This window comes from Dendrobates tinctorius, unplaced genomic scaffold, assembly GCF_039654945.1.
Source record: "Dendrobates tinctorius isolate UK_male_01 unplaced genomic scaffold, ASM3965494v1 ptg000062l, whole genome shotgun sequence".
Classification (NCBI taxonomy): domain Eukaryota; kingdom Metazoa; phylum Chordata; class Amphibia; order Anura; family Dendrobatidae; genus Dendrobates; species Dendrobates tinctorius.
The window spans coordinates 37,884,366-37,908,748 of NW_027361730.1; the positions used below are offsets into that span (position 1 = coordinate 37,884,366).

The window sequence follows — 24,383 nt, forward strand, 5'->3', positions numbered from 1 at the left end:
GTGTCGTTGCAGTGGCAACTTGAGGTAACGGACCTGTCTCAAAAGGGCGGGGGACAACGGGCGTGGCTGTGTGCGACCGTGGGTGGGGAGCGGCCTCCAGTAAAAGTCTCTCACGTCTCTCTTGTCGGTGAATGCGTAGCTTTCTCCTCACAGACTCCTGACGGTGTCTCTTACCCACACCGCTCGTCACCCCGTCTCTCTCTAAGTCACTCGGCTTCTCCCCTCCTGTCACACTCTGCCAACTGAGCGCGCCCCCTCCTCCTTTTGTCTTTGCCCTGCCCCCTGTTGCCCTGACACCTTTAGTCATGTGTCTCCCTTTGTTGTCCCCCCAGTGTTGTTCCTTCAGGAACCCTGATGGCGGTCCCCTGGGTTCCGGCCCAGTCACTGTCTGGGAGTCCTCCTCCCCACAGCACTACCAGCAAGCAAAGAAGAAAAGGGCACACAGCAACACCCAGAAGTGACAACAAAAAGTACAGCCAATAAGCAAAGAAGAGTGGTAGTGGTGGGAGACTCACTACTGAGAGGCACAGAAGCAGCCATCTGCAGACCGGATATAACTGCAAGAGTAGTATGCTGCCTCCCAGGTGCGAAGATGAAGGATGTGACCGATAGGATACCAAAGCTCATCAGTTCCAAGGACGTCCACCCATTGCTTCTGATACATGTTGGCACCAATGACACGGCAAGGAAGGACCTACCGACAATCTGCAAGGACTTTGAAGAGTTGGGGAAGAAAGTAAAGGAACTGGATGCACAGGTATTTTTTTCTTCTATCCTTCCAGTAGACGGGCATGGCACCAGGAGATGGAACAGGATCGTTGATGAGAACAACTGGCTAAGACGATGGTGCAGACAACAAGGATTCGGATTCCTGGACCACGGTGTGAATTACTTGTACGATGGACTCCCCGCCAGAGACGGACTACACCTCAAGAAACCTGGGAAACACATATTCGCCAGAAGACTCGCTACACTCATTAGGAGAGCGTTAAACTAGAAGAAGAAGGGATGGAAAGAAAAACGTTAGACACGAACATGAAACCAGATATTATACTGATGAATGATATGAGGTGTGGCAAAGAAGATCCAAGACAGCATACTCAGAAGGGAGGTAAGAAAATTTCTAAAACAATCAACAGGGAGGAGATTGGAACAAAGCAAAATTCTCTAAAATGCATGCTCGCAAACGCCAGAAGCCTGACAAACAAGATGGAAGAACTAGAAGCAGATATATCTACAGGTAACTATGAAATAGTGGGAATAACCGAGACATGGTTAGATGAAAGCTATGACTGGGCAGTTAACTTACAGGATTACAGTCTGTTTAGAAAGGAACGTAAAAATCGGAGAGGAGGAGGGGTTTGTCTTTATGTAAAGTCTTGTCTAAAGTCCACTTTAAGGGAAAATATTAGCGAAGGGAATGAGGATGTCGAGTCCATATGGGTCGAAATACATGGAGGGAAAAATAGTAACAAAATTCTCTTTGGGGTCTGTTACAAACCCCCAATTATAACAGAAATCATGGAAAGTTTACTAGTAAGGCAGATAGATGAAGCTGTAACTCATAATGAGGTCCTTGTTATGGGGGACTTTAACTACCCGGATATTAACTGGGAAACTGAGACCTGCGAAACCCATAAAGGCAACAGGTTTCTGCTAATAGCCAAGAATAATTATCTTTCACAATTGGTGCAGAATCCAACCAGAGGAGCAGCACTTTTAGACCTAATATTATCTAACAGACCTGACAGAATAACAAATCTGCAGGTTGTTGGGCATCTAGGAAATAGCGACCACAATATTGTACAGTTTCACTTCTTTCGCTAGGGCGACATGTCAGGGAGTCACAAAAACACTGAAGTTTAGGAAGGCAAAGTTTGACCAGCTTAGAGATGCCCTTAATCTGGTTGACTGGGACAATGTCCTCAGAAATAAGAATACAGAAAATAAATGGGAAATGTTTAAGAACATCCTTAATAGACACTGTAAGCAGTTTATACCTTGTGGGAATAAAAGGACAAGAAATAGAAAAAACCCAATGTGGCTAAACAAAAAAGTAAGAGGGGCTATTAACAGTAAAAAGAAAGCATTTAAACTACTAAAGCAGGATGGCACCGTTGAAGCTCTAAAAAACTATAAGGAGAAAAATTCTTTATCTAAAAAAATAATTAAAGCTGCCAAAAAGGAAACAGAGAAGCATATTGCATAGGAATAGGAAGCATAAGGAGAGTAAAACTAATCCCAAGCTGTTCTTCAACTATATCGATAGTAAAAGAATCAAAAGTGAAAGTGTAGGCCCCTTAAATAATTGTGAGGAAAGTATGGTTGTAGATGACGAGGAAAAAGCTAATATATTAAACACCTTCTTCTCCACGGTATTCAAGGTGGAAAATGAAATGCTAGGTGAAATGCCGAGAGACAAAGAAAATCCTATATTAAGGGTCACCAATCTAACCCAAGAAGAGGTGCAAAACCGGCTAAATAAGATTAAAATAGATAAATCTCCGGGTCCGGATGGCATACACCCACGAGTACTAAGAGAACTAAGTAATGTAATAGACAAACCATTATTTCTTATATTTAGAGACTCTATAGCGACGGGGTCTGTTCCACAGGACTGGCGCATAGCAAATGTGGTTTCAATATTCAAAAAGGGCTCTAAAAGTGAACCTGGAAATTATAGGCCAGTAAGTCTAACCTCTATTGTTGGTAAAATATTTGAAGGGTTTCTGAGGGATGTTATTCTGGATTATCTTAATGAGAATAACTGTTTAACGCCATATCAGGATGGGTTTATGAGGAATCGCTCCTGTCAAACCAATCTAATCAGTTTTTATGAAGAGGTAAGCTATAAACTGGACCAAGGTGAGTCATTGGATGTGGTATATCTTGATTTTTCCAAAGCGTTTGATACTGTGCCACACAAGAGGTTGGTACACAAAATGAGAATGCTGGGTCTGGGGGAAAATGTGTGTAAATGGGTAAGTAACTGGCTTAGTGATAGAAAGCAGAGGGTGGTTATAAATGGTATATTCTCTAACTGGGTCGCTGTGACCAGTGGGGTACCGCAGGGGTCGGTGTTGGGACCTATTCTCTTCAACATATTTATTAACGATCTGGTAGAAGGTTTGCACAGTAAAATATCGATATTTGCAGATGATACAAAACTATGTAAAGCAGTCAATACAAGAGAAGATAGTGTTCTGCTACAGATGGATCTGGATAAGTTGGGAACTTGGGCCGAAAAGTGGCAGATGCAGTTTAACAATGATAAATGTAAGGTTATACACATTGGAAGAAGGAATCAATATCACCATTACACACTGAACGGTAAACCACTGGGTAAATCTGACATGGAGAAGGACTTGGGGATCCTAGTTAATGATAAACTTACCTGGAGCAGCCAGTGCCAGGCAGCGGCTGCCAAGGCAAACAGGATCATGGGGTGCATTAAAAGAGGTCTGGATACACATGATGAGAGCATTATACTGCCTCTGTACAAATCTCTGGTTAGACCGCACATGGAGTACTGTGTACAGTTTTGGGCACCAGTGCTCAGGAAGGATATAATGGAACTAGAGCGGGTACAAAGGAGGGCAACAAAATTAATAAAGGGGATGGGGGAACTACAATACCCAGAGAGATTAGCAAAATTAGGATTATTTAGTCTAGAAAAAAGACGACTGAGGGGCGATCTAATAACCATGTATAAGTATATAAGGCGACAATACAAATATCTCTCCGAGGATCTGTTTATACCAAGGAAGGTGACAGTCACAAGGGGGCATTCTATGCCTCTGGAGGAGAAAAGGTTTTTCCACCAACAAAGAGGATTCTTTACTGTTAGGGCAGTGAGAATCTGGAATTCCCTGCCTGAGGAGGTGGTGATGGCGAACTCAGTTGAAGGGTTCAAGAGAGGCCTGGATGTCTTCCTGGAGCGTAACGATATTGTATCTTAAAGTTATTGTTAGGTTCTTTAGAAGGACGTAGATCTGGGGATTTATTCTGACAGAATTTTATAGGCTGAACTGGATGGACTAATGTCTTTTTTCGGCCTTACTAACTATGTTACTATGTAGAATCAGGCTCACTTTCCCGATGTTAAGCTACTGTCAGATTAAGGCCATGTTCACATGTTCAGTATTTTACATCAGTATTTGTAAGCCAAGACCAGGATTGGGTGATAAATACAGAAGTGGTAAGTCTGGTGACGTGTTTCTATTATACTTTTCCTCGGATTGTCCCACTCCTGGTTTTGTCTTACAAATACTGATGTAAAATACTGACCAAATAATCAACGTGTAAACATGGCCTAAAGAGCCAAAACCTGCCGACAGGCTCCCTTTCATAAAAAACCCCCCAAAAGATCTGCTTTACAAGAAACCTGTCAGAGGGTTGCAGGCCCCTAAACCACCATTAATCTGTTATCCTGGACAATAACAAAATTGTTAGTGCCAATGAAGAATAACATAACACCAGCAGTGATCAATAAAATACAGTGCACAATATTCCAAATCCCTGTTAAATAGTCATGTGAGATGGAGTACTTCTCTAAAAAATCAGGCTGGTTACTCTTTGTAATGATAATGTAAAAATATCATGTATGACATTTCTGGAACATTCCAGACTCTTCTATTCATAGCAGCACTGAGCCAAGCGACCCCCCTCTTGTCACACATTGCAGCATTGTGTCTGCAGCTTCATACACGCTCTCTGTAAGGGTCCCATCACATTTAGCGATGCACCAGCGATCCCGACCACGATACGACCCGGTCAGGATCGCTGGTGCATCGCTAAATGGTCGCTAGTGAGCTGCCAAACAGACAGATCTCACCAGGGACGTATCAGCGGTCGGCGGTCGTTACTTACCTGTCAGACGCGGCGATAAAGACGTCCTCGCGCCCGCGTCCACGCGTTGCTCGTCGGCGCCAGCAGGAAGCCCAGCAGGAAGCAGCCGATGAGAAACGGTCCAGGACATTCTCGCACGATCAGCGATAGCCAGCGGGGGAGCCGGTCGGAGGTAAGTATCACACATAGCGATATCGCTAGCAATCGCTGCTGTGTCACAAAATCGGTGACGCTTAAGCGATATCTCTAGCGATCTCGCTTAGTGTGATGGGGCCTTAACACTACACCAGCTCTTTCCTGTCTCCCCCCTCCCCTCCTCACTGCAAGGAATGTTAATTAGAAGAAAGGAATGCTCTTTGTCTAAGAGAACATGTGCTCTCATATATATATATGGGAAATAGTAAAATGGGCCTACCTCGGACCCCGTCCATGACAGAAATATGAAACTGACATATTGGGACGTGCTCCGATCGGGCTTCACCACAGTGGTTCTTGCTAACTTCTAGCCCCAACAGAATCAGAAAAAGGGATTTCTCCTGAACCATGTGAAATAACTAGTCCGAGTTTGGTCTTCAATTAATGCCAGCGATGAGCTGGAAAAGATAATACTATGTGAGTTTCTATATGAGGTACCCTCTGCGAGATATGGTTATTATAAGTTTCGAAACCAGTTCTGTAACCCTGAGCTAGGGGAAGGACCGTCACAACCCAGCCCCTTTAGTGATGTCACCAGTCCAAAGGTATAAGGTATTTTCCCCTTTCCCCTCCCTCATTCTAACCTGGGATGCCGTGCCAATAGGATCTCAAATGCATTGGGACATCTGGCTCCTCCCCCCAGCATGGTTCTGCCTGAAATGATCTAAGCATTATGTAAGTGTATTTTCTGTTTTAATCCTTTATTTTATTTGTAATTGCCTTGCACATATTTAATTGTCTCCCATCGTAAAACCTTTTTATCTTCTGTAAAACTGCCCACCTTTTGGGAATAAACTATAAAATTTATTATTTCATTCTCTTTGCTCTGTGACGAATTTACGTGCCTATAAGCTAATTACGCTACTGATTTGGGTTTGCTTCGTACCCCTCTATTAATTTTAAATATTAATATGAGGAATCTGAAGCTGGTAGCAGCGAAGTGTGTTCTGGTTAGGCAGGTAGCGCTGGCAGTGACTGAGCGGGTTTTATAAGCTGATTGTGTGGCTGTGGCCAAAGCATTTATAACTCCCTCACTGCAAGCGGGCCTAACAGCCATTGCACAAGTAGCCATCCGGCGACCAATTAGCCTGGGTGTAGTTCCCTGACTGACCTGAGGGTAAGGGGGGCGACGTAGAGCTGCGAGTTCCAAAGTGGAACTGAAAAGTCCATAAATCCCGACAGCTTGTAACATATTGTGGCAGTGGTGGGATAACCAAAATAAATCCCCCTGTGTTAAATTGTTAGGGCAAGACGAGCTTGCTGTTTTTTATCACATGGGGCCAGCGGTGGGATAACTAAGATAAGCCCCCTGTGCCTGTGATAGCCGTGTGCGGCCAAAGGTCACATCCCCTGATCGTGACACTCTTCCCCGTGCCCTCATTGTCAACCAACAAGTCTAGGCTATGTCAGACACTCCCACACTTTGCAAACACTGACCGGTGATATATCAGGCGACTCCTCCTTCCATTACTCATCTGAACATTGGTTCCTAGCTTGCTAATCCCTGGTTCAGGTGTGTCTTTGTATTCTGTCTCCCGTTATTGACCTGGCCTGTTTACCCACTTTACTTGTCATCTCCATTCCTGACTCTGGCTTTAAATAGTGAACACATGCTGCCTGCCCTAACCTCAGACCATCTAACTATGCTTCAGTCTTGCCCTCCTGTTCTTTGTACTTGTGCCTCTGACCCTCCGGTCAGCTGCTACTGTCCCAGGGACTGCCCTGGAGTGGTACTTGGTGTCTACCGGCAGCCCTGCCTATCCGCACCATCAGAGGCTCTGGTGAAGACCCGGTGGGGACTTTGTCATGCCCCTCCATTGTAAGTCTGGCCCATGGTGCAGTGGGTCCACACCCACCAGGGTTACAGTCTGGTATGTAATCAACAGACAACTCCCACACATATGAATCAGTTAGTACACCCCAATCCACTGTGCAGGTATTGGATGCAGGGCCGGCGTCAGCACCCGGCGCACCCGGGCAAGTGCCGGGGCCCTGGCGAGACGGGGGGCCCACTCACGCTGTCTGGGATACCCGCCGGCACCCCCACGCCCCCCATGTACCGACCCCATCCTGCGCCCTCCCCGAGGGACCCACACAGCCCCTTAAGCCAGCAATGATCATCGCTTTGGCTGTAATCTTGTGTGCGGCACAGGACCTGTGATGAGGTCACAGGAGGGGAGGAGTCAGGGGTCACATGATCAGGGTGTCTGCAGGACTCTGCTGTGCTGGTCACGTCATTATGGTGCTGGTCTGGATGAGGTAAAGTTTCTGTGTGGGGTCAGGAGGGGTTTACAAGGTGGATGTAGCAGAGCTGTGTGTGTACGAGGTGAACAGAGAGGAGCCGTGTGTGTACGAGGTGTACAGAGAGGAGTTGTGTGTGTACGAGGTGTACAGAGCAGAGCCGTGTGTGTATGAGGTGTAGGGAGCGGAGCCGTGTGTGTACGAGGTGTACCGGAGCAGAGCCGTGTGTGCACGAGGTGTACAGAGCGGAGCCGTGTGTGTACGAGGTTTACGCAGAGCCGTGTGTGTACGAGGTGTAAGGAGCGGAACCGCGTGTGTATGAGGTGTAAGGAGCGGAGCGGCGTGTGTACGAGGTGTAAGGAGCAGAGCCGCGTGTGCACGAGGTGTACTGGAGCAGAGCCATGTGTGTACGAGGTGTACCGGAGCAGAGCCGTGTGTGTACGAGGTGTACGGAGCGAAGCCGTGTGTGTACGAGGTGTACCAAGTGGAGCCATGTGTGTACGAAGTGTACAGAGCGGAGCCATGTGTGTACGAGGTGCACGGTGTGGAACCGCATGTGTACGAGGTGTACGGAGCGAACCCATGTGTGTACGAGGTGTACGGAGCAGAGCCATGTGTGTATGAGGTGTGTGGAGCCGCATGTGTACGTGGTGTATGGAGCGGAGCCGTGCGTGTATGAGGTGTACGGAGCTGAGCCGTGTGTTTATGGAGCGGAGCAGAGCCGGGGGTGTACAAGGTGTACGGAGCGGAGACGTGTGTGTGTACGAGGCATACAAAGCGGAGCCGTGCGTGTACGAGGTGTATGGTGGAGAGCATTTATACCTCCCAAGTCCCAACCATCCCGGATCCAGCGAGAGAGTCCCGATTTTGAGAGAGACTGCCCCAGCCGGGAGCTTACTTTTCCCGCAGACATAGGAGTACACAGCGGAGCCCCAAGGAGCACTTTAAAACTCGCACGTAACATTCTACCGGAAGTGATGTGCTGGAATCTGACCAGAAATGAGGTAATTTCGGGAGGATACTGTGACGGAACCATGGAGGCACTTCAGGGAATGCTTCAGATCCATCACCGTGTCCTCCTCTGGCAGAGCGGACAGCGGGATCGCCTTGGAATCGGTGATGTCGGCCATGTGAGCGGATCATGATATGTCCTGTACCAGGAGGCTCAGGTGGGCACTACAATGGGAGCCAGGCTGCTATGGTATCTTTATAGAATATTTCTTTCTTTGTTTCTTTCTCTCTCTCTCTCTGTTCTTTCTCTCTAATCTTTTTTCCTCTCTCTCTGTTCTCTTTCTTTCCTCTCTCTCTCTCTCTGTTCTCTCTTTCCCCTCTTTCTTTCGCCTTTATTTTTTTCCCCTCTCTCATTCTCTGTTCTTTCCCCTCTTTCTTTTTCTCTCTACCTCTCTGTTCTTTCTTTCTTTCCCCTCCTTCATTTTCTCTCTCTCCCTGTTCTTTTTTCTGTCCACTCTTTTTCTCTCTCTGTTCTTTCTTTCTCCGTTCTTTCCTTCCCCTCTTTCTGTCTCTCTCTCGCTCTGTTCTTTTTTCCCCTCTTTCTTTCTTTCTCTCTGTTCTTTTTTTCTGTCCACTCTTTCTTTCTCTGTTCTTTTTCTTTCTTTCTTCTTTCTCTCTGTTCTTGCTTTCCTCTCTTTCTTTCTCTCTTTGTTCTTTCTTTCTTTACCCTTTCTTTCTTTACCCTCTTTCTCTCTGTTCTTTTCTTTCTCTCTCTGTTCTTCCTTTCTTTCTCTCTGTTCTTTATATCCCCGCTTTCTTTCTCTGTTCTTTTTTCTCTCTATCTGTTCTCTCTCTCTATTCTTTCTTTCTCTCTCTTCTTTCTTTCATGCGTACACTACTAATCAATAGCCTCCTTCACATGAACGTGTTTTCCCACAGAGCGAGTGTCCGTGTGGATCACGGGCAGCACGGTGGCTCAGTGGTTAGCGCTGCAGCCTTGCAGCGCTGGGGTCCTGGGTTCGAAACCCACAAAGGACAACATCTGCAAGGAGTTTGTATGTTCTCCCCGTGTTTGCGTGGGTTTCCTCCGGGCACTCCGGTTTCCTCCCACACTCCAAAGACATACTGATAGGGAATTTAGAGTGTGAGCCCCATTGGGGACAGTGATGAAAATGTGTGCAAACTGTAAAGCGCTGCGGAATATGTTAGCGCTATATAAAAATAAAGATTATTATTATTATTATCACATGCGTGTCCGTGTGATCCACACGGAGACAAGTCTGTTTTTGGCCGGCACCACGGATGTCACACGGCATGAATCATGGTATGTGTTAAAGGCCCACTGAGACTCTTTCGCCCAGGGCCCTCAAAAACCTGGAGCCGACCCTGACTGGATGTCACTGGAGGTGACTTCTGATGACGTACAAGACTTGTGGGATGTCAATCAATCCAGGAACATCACCGGATTCTGTGACTCTTTAGTGGCATTAGATCCACACTGATGACTGTTTACAGATTATTAGAATATAAAATATGCCGTTTTCAAAGTTCTTGTACTGTATGTCATCATGCTACTCTTAAGGATAACAAGTTGGTGGGAATTTAGAGGCCTAAATACTAGTGACAGGTTCCCCTTAAATTACTACCAATCTTATAGATCAAGTGTCTTGATGTTACAAGATTTTGTTTTTACAGCCAAATTAAATGTTACTTGCTGGTTCAGAAATCGCACCATAGATTACCAAATTTTACAGATTATAAGATGTACATTTTTCCCAAAAAATTTTGGGGGAAAATGGGGGTGCGTCTTACAATGCGTATATACCTTACCAGTACCATTGCTGCAGACTGGGATGAAGGGATTTCTGGCGGTGCTGCAGGGGTCTCTGGTGCTGCGTGGGGCTGTGCTGACATTTTATGAAAGGTCAGAGCTCTTGCAGTTCCGTGGTTTCCTGTGCGGTGGACTCCGAGAAAATGGCTGGCGTGAGGCGGCGCATGCGCAGATGGAGATCTCTGCATCAAGATCTCGGGTGATGAGATTTCAGCAGCCTGCAGCATCACCCCACTTCTGCCTCTTCCAGCAGCGACCCTGGGACCACCGCTTCACCGCTGCCACAACCACCCGGTAAGCAATAAGACGCATGGATTATAAGAAGCACCTCCATTTTATTTAAAAAAATGTCTTATTTTTCTCCTCAAAGCATGGGGTGCGTCTTATAATCCGAAGCGTCTTATAATCCGAAAAATACGTTATATGTATAAATAATAGTCAGACCAAGTGCTGGATTGCTATCTTACATACATCATATAATTTTCATTAGTATAAACATTTTAGTAAAGGTCCAAAGTGAAATAATAGAACAACCTTATCAAAAGCTCTTTAACACCTAGGAAAGCCTGCTGCTCCTCTTCCTTGATATTTCTTCAACATGAACAAGTATGATTACCATATGTGGAATTATGAAGGAATTTTTCCCCTAATATGGGGCAATTGGCATCTACCTTATGGGAATTTTGCCTTCCTTTGGATTAATGTGTTAGGTTATAGTAATAATCGAGTATAGTCGTTGCTCTGGGGTCCTCCAAGTGTTTTGGCATTCTCGGAGATTTAGTTTCTGTCGATGCAGCTGCATGATTTGTGGCTGCTAGACAACCTGAATAGATGTTAGGAATGCCTGTTTCTTAGGGAAACTCCACATGTATTCAGGCTGTCCAGCAGCTGCAAATCTTGTAGCTGCGTCGACAGAAATGAAATCTCTGAGCATGCCAAAATACTTGGAGGCCACTCGAGCATGCTCGGGAAAACCCAAGCAACGAGTATAGTCGCTCATCACTAGTTACAGATTGAACTCTATTGATGTCTTTTTTCAACCTTAAACTATGAAACTATAATATGGTAAGAATTAGCTGAGCATGCAAAATAATGGCAGTCCTGCATGTTATTCTAAGATTGAAGGCAGATGGGGGCATAGGTTTCCTGCTGATACATATTACAGTCGGTTTTGTTATAAATTATTTTGTATATATCAATAGGATACCCACACTGAATTTTACACCATAGGAATGTCATGTAATTTTTATATTGTCATTGTATGCTGATATTTTTTTTCATATCAACCTAAAAATTTGTAGTTAAACCGCTAATTATCTGTTTACGTATGAAAATACACAATATTTTACCTGGTAAAGAATTTGAGGTGGTACAAAGACCCTGATCCTCCATATTGACATTCATATTAGTTGTAGGATGTGTTTTCAATGAATGGACGCTGCTGCTCTGTGCAGATAATAAAGTGTTCAGCTCCTTGGCCTGAGGGAACATCGCTGACCATGATGAAGTATTCTTCTTAGGTAGAGTCACTGATATGCTTCTAGGGGCATCTTGGTGGCATTCAGAAGCTGTAGTATTGTATAGATCCTCAGTTATTTTTATAGGAATTGAATCTTCATCAGTCAAGAGTGATATGATGGGGCTGGACCTCTCGATGGGAATGAGAGGTATACTGTCACTGTTTTTGTCCTGAGGACTCTGTGCTGCTGCCTTAGAAGTTGGACTCATGTACCTTTCACCTGAACTTATAACATGGTTTCCCTCATCAGTCTCATTGTCTGGGATTGTAATATTCGGTAAAGTGAATGAGCCATTGCTACCATCTGGTACTTCTTCTGAGCTTGGCTGGCATATTTCAAGCACATCATTTTTATTTGTCATAGTTATCGTCTCTAATTTGCTTCCAGACAAAGGAGTAATCTCTTGAGAAACAACAGAGGATGTCTGAAAGTCCAGATTCGAACAATCACTGACTCCAGGATGAATATTAGCATCACTTTGTATTGTTGGTAAGGCAGGTTGCGGTGTTATGGGAGGTTTGCTGTTGGCAGGCAGATGACGTGATGTTGAGTTCTCTTCCATATTAGATAAGGCTTTGTCTTCTTCAGGGTTCAATGACTTAGTTGCAGTATTTTCTTCAATCACAAGAAAAGATGAACTATTGGATTCCCGGGACTCAGGTTTGGTCACATCATCCACAAGATCACTGTCAGCATAGATGGACTTCACTTCCATTGTAAAGTCCTGCAGTTTATTGTGCTCATCCTTGAAAAACAATGACATGGAGTGAGTGATGCATCAATAATGACAGATATTTACTTTTGTCAGGTGTTTAATAAGATCAGCAGGTCCCATTAAAAGTATCATGTCAAATAATACTTACATAAACAATATATTTACATCTCAATACTTATATTAAAGTAATCCACATGTGTGATGTATTTTTTAATTAACACCTCTGTTTCACAATTGAGAAAGGCCTTAATCACTCATCTTAAAAAGGAAGCTATCATCGGAAAGTGACCTATTATTTAAAGGGACTATGACACCAAGCTATGGAATGTGCAAGCTGCATGATTTAGGGGCAAGGGGCTTGATTCCAGCGATGCAACACTTACCAGACTCCTCAGTGTAGTTTTGATAGAATCTGTTTTCTCTGATGTAGATATAACAGTGCTATGAATGCTGAGCTGTGTATAACCACGCCCACACCCCTGATTGGTAGCTGCCTGTGTACACTGTGAGCAAGCTGCCAATCACTGTTGGGGGCGTGATTACGTAGATTAGCATGACTGGCTTACATATAGTCCTCTTGTAATAATCTCCTGTGGATAAAACACTGATTGTATTCACACTACAGTAAGCTGCTGAGCAAGTGATATATCCCTGGAATCAGGCTCTTTATCCCTATCTTTATGCTGCTCTCAGTTTAAATAGAAAAAATCTGCTGACAGATTCCCTTCCCATAATTTTGTGTTGATTTATTTATTTATTTTATTTCAGTAATAGTAATTTTTTATATATCAAAATCTGTATTAAAAATAAAAATAGAAATGTTGCAATTTTCACTGATTTTTTTTTTTTTAGATTCTACCATTTTGTAGTTTCACAAGCAACACATGGCTATTGGCCACAAGGAATATACTCTATCTTTTATAATCGAAGACTGTAATGAGTGTGTAGAAGGTCACTGTGAATGGAGGGGAGCAGGGTCAGCTGTGTCATGGAATATTGGTGGATTTATTGTTATCAGCTGTGAATAGCGGCATTACCTGTCATTGTAATTCTGCCTCTGATAAGAAACCTGCTGAAAATTCTTCCTGAATGGACAGGAAGCATGAGTGGAAAGTAGCCCCAGTGGTCAGTGTGTCAATTAAAAGATGGCTAATTTTTTTTTAATAAAGATCATGATTTGAAGAAAAAAAATTGCGAGAAATGTAAAAAATTATCAATTTAATACAAAAATCTAATTTAGCAAATAGGTCATTTTCTTATGATAGTTTCTTTTTAATGTTGAATTCTTTAAAGCAGAATATTAGAGAGCACTCACAAGTTGAGATAAATAGTTGAAAAATGTATTATAGACAGAAAGGAAGCACAAAAGCCACAGGTTTGCACGCAACACTGGTTTATGTTATCATAAATCTTGTATGTGTCATGAAGAGACATGTTAAGACTTATAAAGGATCTAGCATTACAGAGATTTCAGAGAGTCTCCATGTATTCCCATTAAAATAAACACAATCTAAGGCTATGTAAACATCAGGGTGCACTCATACTGATCGATGTCATACAATGCATCATCACCATCTGAATCCATTCTAAAATAGGGTATAAGTTCAACTTATATGTTTTTTACCGGATACCTTTGTTGGAATAACAGTCAACTGCATTTTCGTCCAACCGAAACATCTGTTTAACCCATATGAGAGTACATGCTATATGTATGCCTCAAACGTGTACATAGCCTAAGAGATCTACAGTACTATATATTGTCTATCTATAACTATCTATCTATAAGTGAGGTGACAACCACCCGCTGTCAGTTGTAACATACAACACACACACCGCTGTTACAAGGGCCAGCTGTTAGTCCTATAGCTCCAAGTATCTAAGTGGCGCTCAGGAAGAAGGCCGATACCTTCGCAATGCGTAGTATCACTGGTTTTCTTTTGTTCTTTGAACCTTCCCTACTTTGGTGATGTTACAAAACGTGGAGTAGATTGGTTAGCAACTTTCAGTATATTACGGTGCTGCCAGCAGGAGCGTCACTCAGATTCTTGAATCTATAAGACTAATTTTTAAGTTCTACAGACATCTCTCCAAGCTACATTGAAAGTTCTCTACAGAGAATATTGGATACACTCTACTCCAATCGCCCTATCTATTTCAGACCATTTGCATGGATACCAGCAACCTAAGGCAGCAGTAGCTAGCTACCGGGGGGGGCAGAGGGGGCGGTCGCCCCAGGCCCCGAGCTCTGAGGGGGCCCACCAGAGCTACGCTACTGTAATTGTATTGGCGTGCACAGCACGCCCATACTGTTACATTCTGCGGCAGAGCAGGGAGAATCGATCTCCCTGCTCTGCCGCCCAGCCGCTATGGGCCCCTGAGAAGGCGGTGGGGGGCCCCGGTGCCAGCAGTGCGCCACCCACTCACAGCCAGCAATGTCCTGGGCTATTCTGTGCGCACAGGACCTGTGATGAGGTCACAGGAGGGGCGGAGTCAGGGGGTCACATGATCAGGGGCTTCAGCGGCTGCAGGGCTCTGCTGTGCTGGTTGTCATGGTGATGGATGAGGTGAAGTAAGATTCTGTGTGGGCTCAGGAGGGGTTTACAGGGTGGATGTAGCAGAGCTGTGTGTGTGTATGAGGTGTACAGAGCGGAGCCGTGTGTGTAGAAGGTGTACGGAGCAGAGATATGCATGTATGAGGTGTACAGAGGAGCGGAGCCACGTGTGTATGGGGTGAGTGGAGCCGTTTGTGTACGGAGCAGAGCCAAGTGTGTACGGGTCGGGGTGTACAGAGCAGAGCCGTGTGTGTACGGGGTGTACGGAGCGGAGCCATGTGTGTGTGGGGTGTACGGAGTGGAGCCATGTGTGCAATGTGTACGGATTGGAGCCGCATGTGTACGAGGTGTATGGTGCAGAACCGCGTGTGTACGGGGTGTGCGAAGCATAGCCGTGTGTGTACAAGGTGTACGGAGCGGAGCCACATGTGTACAGCGTGTACGGAGCAGAGCCGCGTGTGTACGGGGTGTAGGGAACAGAGCTGCTTGTGTACGGGGTGTAGGGAGCAGAGCTGCATGTGTACAAGGTGTACGGAGCAGAGCCGCATGTGTACAAGTGCACGGAGCAGAGCCAGGTGTGTACAAGGTGTACGGAGCGGAGCCGCGTTTGTAGATCGTGTATGCAGCAGAGGCGCGTGTGTACAGCGTGTACGTAGCAGAGGCACATGCGTACAGCGTGTACGTAGCAGAGGCGCGTGTGTACAAGGTGTACGGAACAGAGCCGCGTGTGTACCAGGTGTACAGAGCAGAGCCGTGTGTGTATAGGGGGTGTGGAGCAGAGCCGTGTGTGTATAAGGGGTATCAGGTGCAGTAACAGGGACAGCAGCGGCTCAGCATTGCGGTATCAAATGCAGTAATAGGGACACATATGGCAGCAGCGGCTCAGCATTGGGGTATCAGGTGCAGTAATAGGGACACATACGGCAGCAGTGGCTCAGCATTGGGGTATCAGGTGCAGTAATAGGGACACATACGGCAGCAGCGGCTCAGCATTGGGGTATCAGGTGCAGTAATAGGGACACATACGGCAGCAGCAGAGGCTCAGTATTGGGATATCGGGTGTAGTAATAGGGACACATACGGCAGCAGCGGCTCAGCATTGGGGTATCAGGTGCAGTAATAGGGACACATACAGCAGCAGCGGCTCAGCATTGGGGCTTCAAGTGCAGTAATAGGGACACATACGGCAGCAGCGGTTCAGCATTGGGGTATCAGGTGCAGTAATAGGGACACATACGGCAGCAGTGGCTCAGCATTGGGGTATCAGCAGGTTGAGTGGTTTGTGCAGGTTGGGGATACATGGTGATGGAATATGAGAAGTGAAACGTGTTGTTGTATTCTCTGTAGCAGAGTCGTGGCTGGAGGAGTTGTCATGTCGGTCTGGGCCAGATGGAAAAGACGTGAAAAGTGACCGATTCCATCAGAAAGAACGTCAGCGGTAAGACGCCAACTATACCTGTGCAGGAATCACATATGTTTTGTAGGACTGGTATTTACCACTGACCATATTGCGGTAATATCCATGTTGGTCTTTATATAGGGATTATTTTCAGTAACAGCGCAGTCATCTCCTACATCCACTATTAGGGTGTGTCACCAAGTTGTAATCAAAGTTACCTAGTTAGGGGCCCACTCATAAGCTTCCCCCCCGAACCGAAACTCTAGCTACGCCTCTGCAAGGCAGGATTGTCAGTGACAGTGCTGAGATACTCTGCACTAAGGATTCATTCACTCACATTTTGGACAATTTGAACTCCAGACAGCTAAGCTAGTAAGTGGGATATTTTATAACTATTGTACTCAGCTTTTATATTCAGAGATATAAAGGTGGAACCACAGCGCAATTTTTGTTTATTAATTGTAATATCTGCCTCCGGGGTGACCTTAACATGAAACATTATAGAACTTCACATCGAAAGGGGGTAACTCAAACAGTAAATTGTTTTCTTTGACATTGTAGAAACATTTCTTACAACTCCAAGAATCTCAATTGTCACTTACCATAGGGGGTATTTCTTCATATACTACCGTAGGTTCCTCTTCCTGATTATTGGTTGTGATCTGCACATCACTGTCTCTGAACATGCAATCTATTATATCACACTAATGGAAATACAGAAAAATTTTACCAAATCACGTTTTGTTTTTTTTTTAAACATGACCAAATTAGAAATTTCTTCTGCTCATGCACAGGGATTTTAGAAACTGATCAAATTTTGTTCCATATAATTTTTCCATTCAAAAATGAAACTTTTGTAGGTAACCATTTTTGGGTGTAGTAAAAAGATAGGCACATGGGGCATAACAACTGCGGTCACTGAGGGTGCAACCAGGCCCGAGCAGGAGGGGACTTGCTGACACAAGCCCCATTTTCAATTGAATGTGTCCTTGGTATAGTATTGCAGTATATAGTGTGGTGTAGTAACCACTGTGTCCGCTAGGGGGCGCTGGGTGGATGTCCCAGGAGAAAGGATGAATGGCCGTTATGTATCTCAAAGTGGGTGGCTTTGAGGTAGAGACTTATGTGTTGATCAGCAGTGATACTGCTGAGGTGCTGCTTTAATGTGTCAGAGAGAAGTCTCCAGGTAACTAGGGAGATGGGCGGGCCAGTTACCTACAAACCCACCCAGGGGTGTGTTTAAGAGTGTCATAATAAAGTATATGTGTACAGTATGAATGCTTGAAGGACCTGTGATGAGGTCATAGCCATGTGACCCGGGGGGCGTGGCTACAGACCATATAAGGTAACCAAAGTAGGTCACATGAGAGAGAGCGCATGGATCTGATTGAGCCATGTGGAAGGTCCCAGCAGGCCTAGGTGGAAGAAGGTGTGCTACCTTCCTGAAGACCACGTGCTGAGGCTGCTGACTCAGGGAGGCCTATGTATATTGGCTGTATGTGAGGAGGGACAAGACTCCTGTGTTTTGCTGAGGCTCCAGGACTGAGCCTGAAATCATGGACATTTATGCTTGCTTTCGCCTGAGCTAAAGGCTAGTCCTTGTGTTATGTGCTGCTTTATGGGTTATGAAGCAATAAACCCTGTGAACTTTTAAAAGGAACGTGCCTCCTGGTTGTCTCCCGTCACACTTAAGCGAGTAGAATCCCTACAATTGGTGGAGAATGCGGGCACCAGTTCCAAGAAGCACATGTTGCCGTACTGGTGGCTCTGAGCCAGGAGAGCAGACGGTCTGGAAAATCATGAGTTATACTGACCGGGGTCAGTGAGAAAGTGACTGGTGATTGATATAGGGTGCCTCTGTGGAGAAGAGGTATCCGAGGACCTGTGGGGCTGACACAGGTAACAGACAGGAGTCTGTGTTGTACTGACCGGGGTCAGTGATAAAGACTGTGTACCTAGCGGGTTCAGTGAGCAAGGTCCTGGAGGGTCAGTGTTGGGAGGTTCTGGGAGAAGAATCGTCTCTCTGGAGCACGTGGTATGACCTTGGACCTGGTGAGGCGTGAGTGTTGGGCAGTCTCAGGCGAAGACGGATGTCCTGAAGAGCACCCGCTAAACCCCTGGACCTGGTGAGGCCGGTGTGTTGGGAAACCCTGGGAGGAGGGTCGGCTCCCTGAATAGCACCCGGTGCGCCCTGTGTGTTGGACGGTCTCAGGCGGAGACGGTATGTCCTGAAGAGCACACAGACAGGACACGTGAGTTTTTTTGTGGTGTTTTTTTTTTCTTCTTTTCTCAACTCAGCCTGCGGTGACTTAGTGGGAGTCAAGAAGGTGACAAGCGGCTTCCTGTAACTCGGCGGGGTTACGAAGGGGACAAGCAGCTTTCGGTAACTCGGCGGGGTTAAGAAAGGGACAAGCGGCTTCCTGTAACTCAGCGGGGTTACGAAGAGGACACCAGCTATTGTGTGTGAACAGCAACCGTTGGTGCCGGTGATTTGTGACAGCAGGAGCTGTGACAGCGCCAGAAGGAACTGGTGTGGTGTCGTGCTTAAAGGGCCAGTACCAGCCCAAAAAGACATAAACTGTACTGTGTGAACTCTGGCATAAGAAGTTCTGCAGAACGGACATGGGGAAATCCCGATAGGGAGCGGTGGCCCAAATCGGGGTGGTGGCTCAGAAAGGGGTGGAGTCCCAGAAGGGAGAGGTGACCCACATTGGAGTGGTAACCCAAAAGGGGGTGGAGTCCCAAAAGGGGGTGGAGTCCCAAAAGGGGGCGGTGACCCAAATTGGGGTGGTAGCCCAAAAGGGGGAAGTGACCCAAATTGGCGTGGTAACCCAAAAGGGTGGAGTCCCAGGAGGGGGCAGCAACCCAAATTCGGGTGGTTCAGGAAATGGCAGCACTGGTTGCCTCAGTGGGTATGTCTGGGGAACCTCAGTGTGTGTGTATGAGTTTTGAGGAGTGCGGCATGTATTTTCCTGATAACGATGGGCCACAGGTGTGTACCGTGATACTGCACCAGGAAGGAGTCCCTGGTAGGCTGGACTCAAAGAGTCAGGTGACTCTGACAGGAACTCCTCTCGTTTTATCTCTGACCGAGAAAAACGTCAGGGTTCGCTGCGACCATGGGGTCATTGTGGATTATACAGTGGACCGAGTTATAATTGAGATGACAAAGGGGAAGTGTCAAGGTGGTAGTATGCCACCAAACTTAGTGCATGCCTTTGAGAGGGGCAGGGACTTTGTGTTTGATGATGTATGGTCGAGTGAGGGAGACGTTTCTACTGTCGGGTTAGCAAACAGTGTGACGGTGATGCCTCCTAAAGTGGACAGGTCAGAGGTAGAACCGACCGAAAGAAAAGGTACATCTGCCCAACTTACTGACGTGATGTCTCGTGACACGACAGATGGTGGGCTGGGAGATGAGGTGACTGGAGTGGACACACGGTCAGTGGGTAACTGGAGGGTTGACTCGGATGATCGGTGTGACTCAGATTTTAGGGGTGACTGTCGCTCTGAGAGAGAAAGGGAGCACAGACTAGAAGGGCTAGAGAAAGAAGTCCTCGAGCTCAAAGGTCACCTGGCATCGTGGCAAGGTCTGAATTAGTCCCTCAGAGAAGAGGTAGGAGTACTCACAGAAACTGTAAGAGGTCATCTGCGGGAGAAGAAGTGGGACAAAGACTTACAGCGGCCAGGCCTGAATGAGGAACAGTGTGAAGACAAAAATAAACTGAAAAGTATTGAAGCTGAGGTGATTCGTTTGCAGTCGGAGCTTGCTGCTGCAGATTGTGCTAAAGGACAAGCACAGCAGGAAAGAGATGAACTGACTGATGTGATTGCCAACAACAGAGGTGAAGGTGCTCTGGCTTTGGAAGAAAAGAGTCAGTTAGAGTCTCGCATGAAGAAGTGGAGGAAGAACACGGCAACGTTGAATTAGCCAATGACAGGCTGAGGAAGGCCACACTTCAGGTTTACCAGATGAATGGTGATCTGAAGACAGAACGTAGTAATGCTCAGAAGAATGAGAGTGCCCGTCAGCAATTAGTTCGCCAGAATAATGAGTTAGAAGCAAAGGTTGCACTACTGGAGGAACAGCTTGATGCGGAAATTAAAGTGCGACAATCTGCAAGCAAACAAGTACGTCGTACAGAGAAAAAACAGAAGGTTGTACTAAGGCAAATGGATGATGAAAGGCGTAGTTCTGAGCAATACAAAGACCTGGCGGAGGGAAATGATGTGCGTCTGAAACAGATGAAACGCCAGGTGGAAGAAGCAGAGAAAGAGGCTCAACGTGCCAATACGTTGCACCGTAGATTACAGTGTGAACTGGAGGTTACTACGGAGACAGCAGATGCAAAGAACTGTGAGGTTAATGCACTGAAAAGTAAACTTAGATGTGGTGGGGTACCATTTCTTACAAGACGCTTAGAAGAGAAAGGATGGTGACTAACCAGTGTCTGACGACGCAGACAGACAGTGACTGGAGAGTCAAAGCCAATGAACGATATTCTGACTGCTGGAGGCGGGGGAGGTCTAACGTAGGAACGAGGCCGTATGACAGATGGAGACAGTTCTCTCGACCTGTGGGGCAAGGTTTAGTGAGTGCCCGGTCGCGAGACCCTGGTGTAATGTTGTGTGTTCAACCCCACATGTTTGAACAGAGGGGGGAGGTATGTGGTGTAGTAACCACTGTGTCCGCTAGGGGGCGCTGGGTGGATGTCCAAGGAGAAAGGATGAATGGCCGTTATGTATCTCAAAGTGGGTGGCTTTGAGGTGGAGACTTATGTGTTGATCAGCAGTGATACTGCTGAGGTGCTGCTTTAATGTGTCAGGGAGAAGTCACCAGCTAACTAGGGAGATGGGCGGGACAGTTACCTACAAACCCACCCAGGGTTTGTCATAATAAAGTATATGTGTATGAATGCTTGAAGGACCTGTGATGAGGTCATAGTCATGTGACCTGGGGGGCGAGGCTACGGGCCTTATAAGGTAACCAGAGTAGGTCACATGAGAGAGAGCGCATGGATCTGATTGAGCCATGTGGAAGGTCCCGGCAGGCCTAGGTGGAAGAAGGTGTGCTACCTTCCTGAAGACCACGTGCTGAGGCTGCTGACCCGGGGTGGCCTATGTATATTGGCTGTATGTGAGGAGGGACAAGACTCCTGTGTTTTGCTGAGGCTCCAGGACTGAGCCTGAAATCATGGACATTTATGCTTGCTTTTGCCTGAGCTAAAGGCTATTCCTTATGTTAAGTGCTGCTTTATGGGTTATGAAGCAATAAACCCTGTGAACTTTTAAAAGGAACAAGCCTCCTGGTAGTCTCTCGTCGCACCAAAGCGAGTAGAATCCCTACAATAGTAAAAATCACTGTCTCCCATGAACGCCTGCTATAGAATCATAGAATCATAGAATCGTAGAGTTGGAAGGGACCTCCTGGGCCATCTGGTCCAACCCCCTGCTCAAAGCAGGATTCGCTAAATCATCCCAGTCAGATGTCTGTCCAGCCTCTGTTTGAAGACTTCCATTGAAGGAGAACTCACCACTTCTCGTGGCAGCCTGTTCCACTCATTGATCACTCTAACTGTCAAAAAGTTTTTTCTAATATCTAATCTGTGTCTCTTCCCATTCAGTTTCATCCCATTGCTTCTAGTCTTTCCTTGTGCAAATGAGAATAAAGTTGATCCTTCTACAATGTGACAGCCCTTTAGATATTTGTAGACAGCTATAGACTGGTCTTCATAAGATCACCATTATGAAAGGCATGGAGGTCTACAGCAGATCCCCAGCTGTCATAGCAATCAATCGACACCCTGCAATTATGGTGCAGACCACTGGGTGATGGCTTAGAACAGTGCGCTCCCAGGGCTGCGTGCTGTAAATCCCCTTTTCATACATTGGCAGCGGCATTTAACAGGTTAACAGCTGTGGGTGGGGTTCAATGACACCCACAGCAATTAGAAGCAGATGATGGCTGAATAACCAAGCTGGGAATAGGGTATGCTCCGCTCCTAACACTGCATCAATTCTCTTGCTCCTGATGCAAAAATTAATCAACCACACTTGCAGTTTTGAAGAATTTGGCACAAAAAAAAATTACAATGAATATCACAAGACAAAAAAATAAGTGTCATAATTCTCTCCGCAAATTATGAATTAGACCATAGTTAGGATTATGACTAAGATTAGGACTGGTATTAGCATTAGTAAAAAGGTTAGGTTTAAGGGTAAAAATAATAAAATAGTTACACAAATTAACACAAAAATATCACAGAAAGTGAAGAAGAAATACAAAAATGTATTTTTATTTTAAAAAGTTATGCGTAATGGTCCACAAATGAGCAGTAACATAATACTGACTAACAACACTTCCTGACTATGACTTTACCTACCTGAGTACCATTGTCAGTAAGATGAACTCCTTTAAGAACTTTTTGACTTTCAAGCACTTCCATCTTTTCAGCATGGCTTCTAATCTCAGCCTCAAGAAGTGAATGCTGAATTGTTGTTTCCTCCTGTAAGATTTGCAGACTTTTCTAGAAACAAAAATGGTTTTGTCTAAGGATAATTAAATACAACCATCTCAACATATATTACTCAGTGAAAATTGATGTTACTTTGTTAGGTTGCTTATTGTTTTATTTGTTACAAGCCAAGTGATTCAATGTGGCAGATCTAATGGAAGCTATCAGAAAACAAGCTATTGTTTACCATAAGTCAGGTTTTTATGTTACATGTACTTTTTAAAAACATCTGCATTGTTTGCTTGTTTGTTTGTTTTTTCATATCTTTATTTAAAGAAAAAATGAAAAAGTAAATATAAATTATCAATTTTGCAATTTTCACACTGCCAAATAGGTTTTTTTTTAGACTTATACTTTCTGTTCCTTAAGAAAGAGATTTCAGCAGGTTCTTTATCAGAGTAGTCAGGATTACCATGACAGGTAGCATCTCTATATACAGATTATATCACAGGATCCACCTATCATGATGTCAGAGATGACCCTGTGTCCGCTCATTAGATACTTTAGTACAAAAAATAGGGGGTGGTATTTGACTATTATCGCTATGTACAGGTGTTGTTTCCTAATACAACAAGAGGTTAGTATCTATGAAATCCCCAGTTGTCAGTGTGAGAATTGCAAGTGGTCTGACCACTTACAAAGGACCTTTTTTGGGTGAGACTTTTTCTTAGTATTGGATTTTTTATATGAGGCATTTCGGGTATATATTAGAAAGTGGCAATATGCTGTATGTCAGTTAGCTGCACCCGGGGTGACATTATGTCCTTTTATGCTATTGTCTGATTCTATGTAATGGTGCAAAAGTAAATATAGTCATGTTTACAATATAATGTTTCATATGGTCTCTATATTCCCGGTCCAATCATTATTGTAATTGTGTCGGACTTTTTGTTCGTGTCCTTCACTCTGTTATTCTGTCCATATAACTTTTTTAATAGATTATGTAACACATATTTATGAATATATTTAATAAATTGAAAATTATATATGGGTGTTTGTTACTCCTTTTGGTCTTTTGTTTGCAACTGTTAGTTGGAGTATACCTGCTGTTTTTATTTGTGGTTTTTATTTATTTAACCCCTTTTTTTCAGGATATTTTATTTGTATCTTTGTCAGAGTAGTCAGGATTACGATGACAGGTAGCATCTCTATAACACAGGATCCACCTATCATGATGTCAGAGATGACCCTGTGTCCGCTCATTAGATACTTTAATACAAAAAATGGGGGCTATTATCGCTATGTACAGGTGTTGTTTCCTAATACACCAAGAGGTTAGTATCTACGAAATCCCCAGTTGTCAGTGTGAGAATTGCAAGATTTTAAGATTTTTTTTTTTTACTTTTAATATATCCATATTTACTGAAGACTGGATTGCAGTCGATAAACACGCCAGTCCACCTCTGGATCGCAGCCAGGCACAGGATCGTCTTCCTCCGGTCCACTGCCGGGCACAAGACAGTCCACCTTCGAGACCGGTTGCCGTGGGTGAGTGTACCACCGTGTACGCTGTGGGTGCCAGGCTTATCAGCTGCGTTGGCTGTTTGGATATGATTGCCTGTGTTGCCTCACAGGTGGAGCTCTGCAGAGCCTTCTGACCTGCACTCTTGCAAACA

General features: G+C 45.2%; 1 protein-coding gene across 5 annotated transcripts in view; it reads right to left on the bottom strand.

The window, feature by feature from the left end:
• Positions 1 to 24,383, bottom strand: part of LOC141093095 (uncharacterized) — a 63,382-nt gene that overhangs the window by 25,490 nt on the left and 13,509 nt on the right. For 4 of the 5 annotated variants that reach the window (XM_073579558.1, XM_073579561.1, XM_073579560.1 and 1 more), the window contains 3 exons: positions 22,636 to 22,779; positions 16,855 to 16,956; positions 11,416 to 12,331 (listed from right to left, as the gene is read on the bottom strand). In XM_073579558.1, coding sequence (XP_073435659.1) covers positions 11,416 to 12,331; positions 16,855 to 16,956; positions 22,636 to 22,779 — 1,162 coding nt within the window. The remainder of the gene's footprint in view (positions 1 to 11,415; positions 12,332 to 16,854; positions 16,957 to 22,635; positions 22,780 to 24,383) is intronic. The other variant, XM_073579559.1, reaches the window with a different exon arrangement.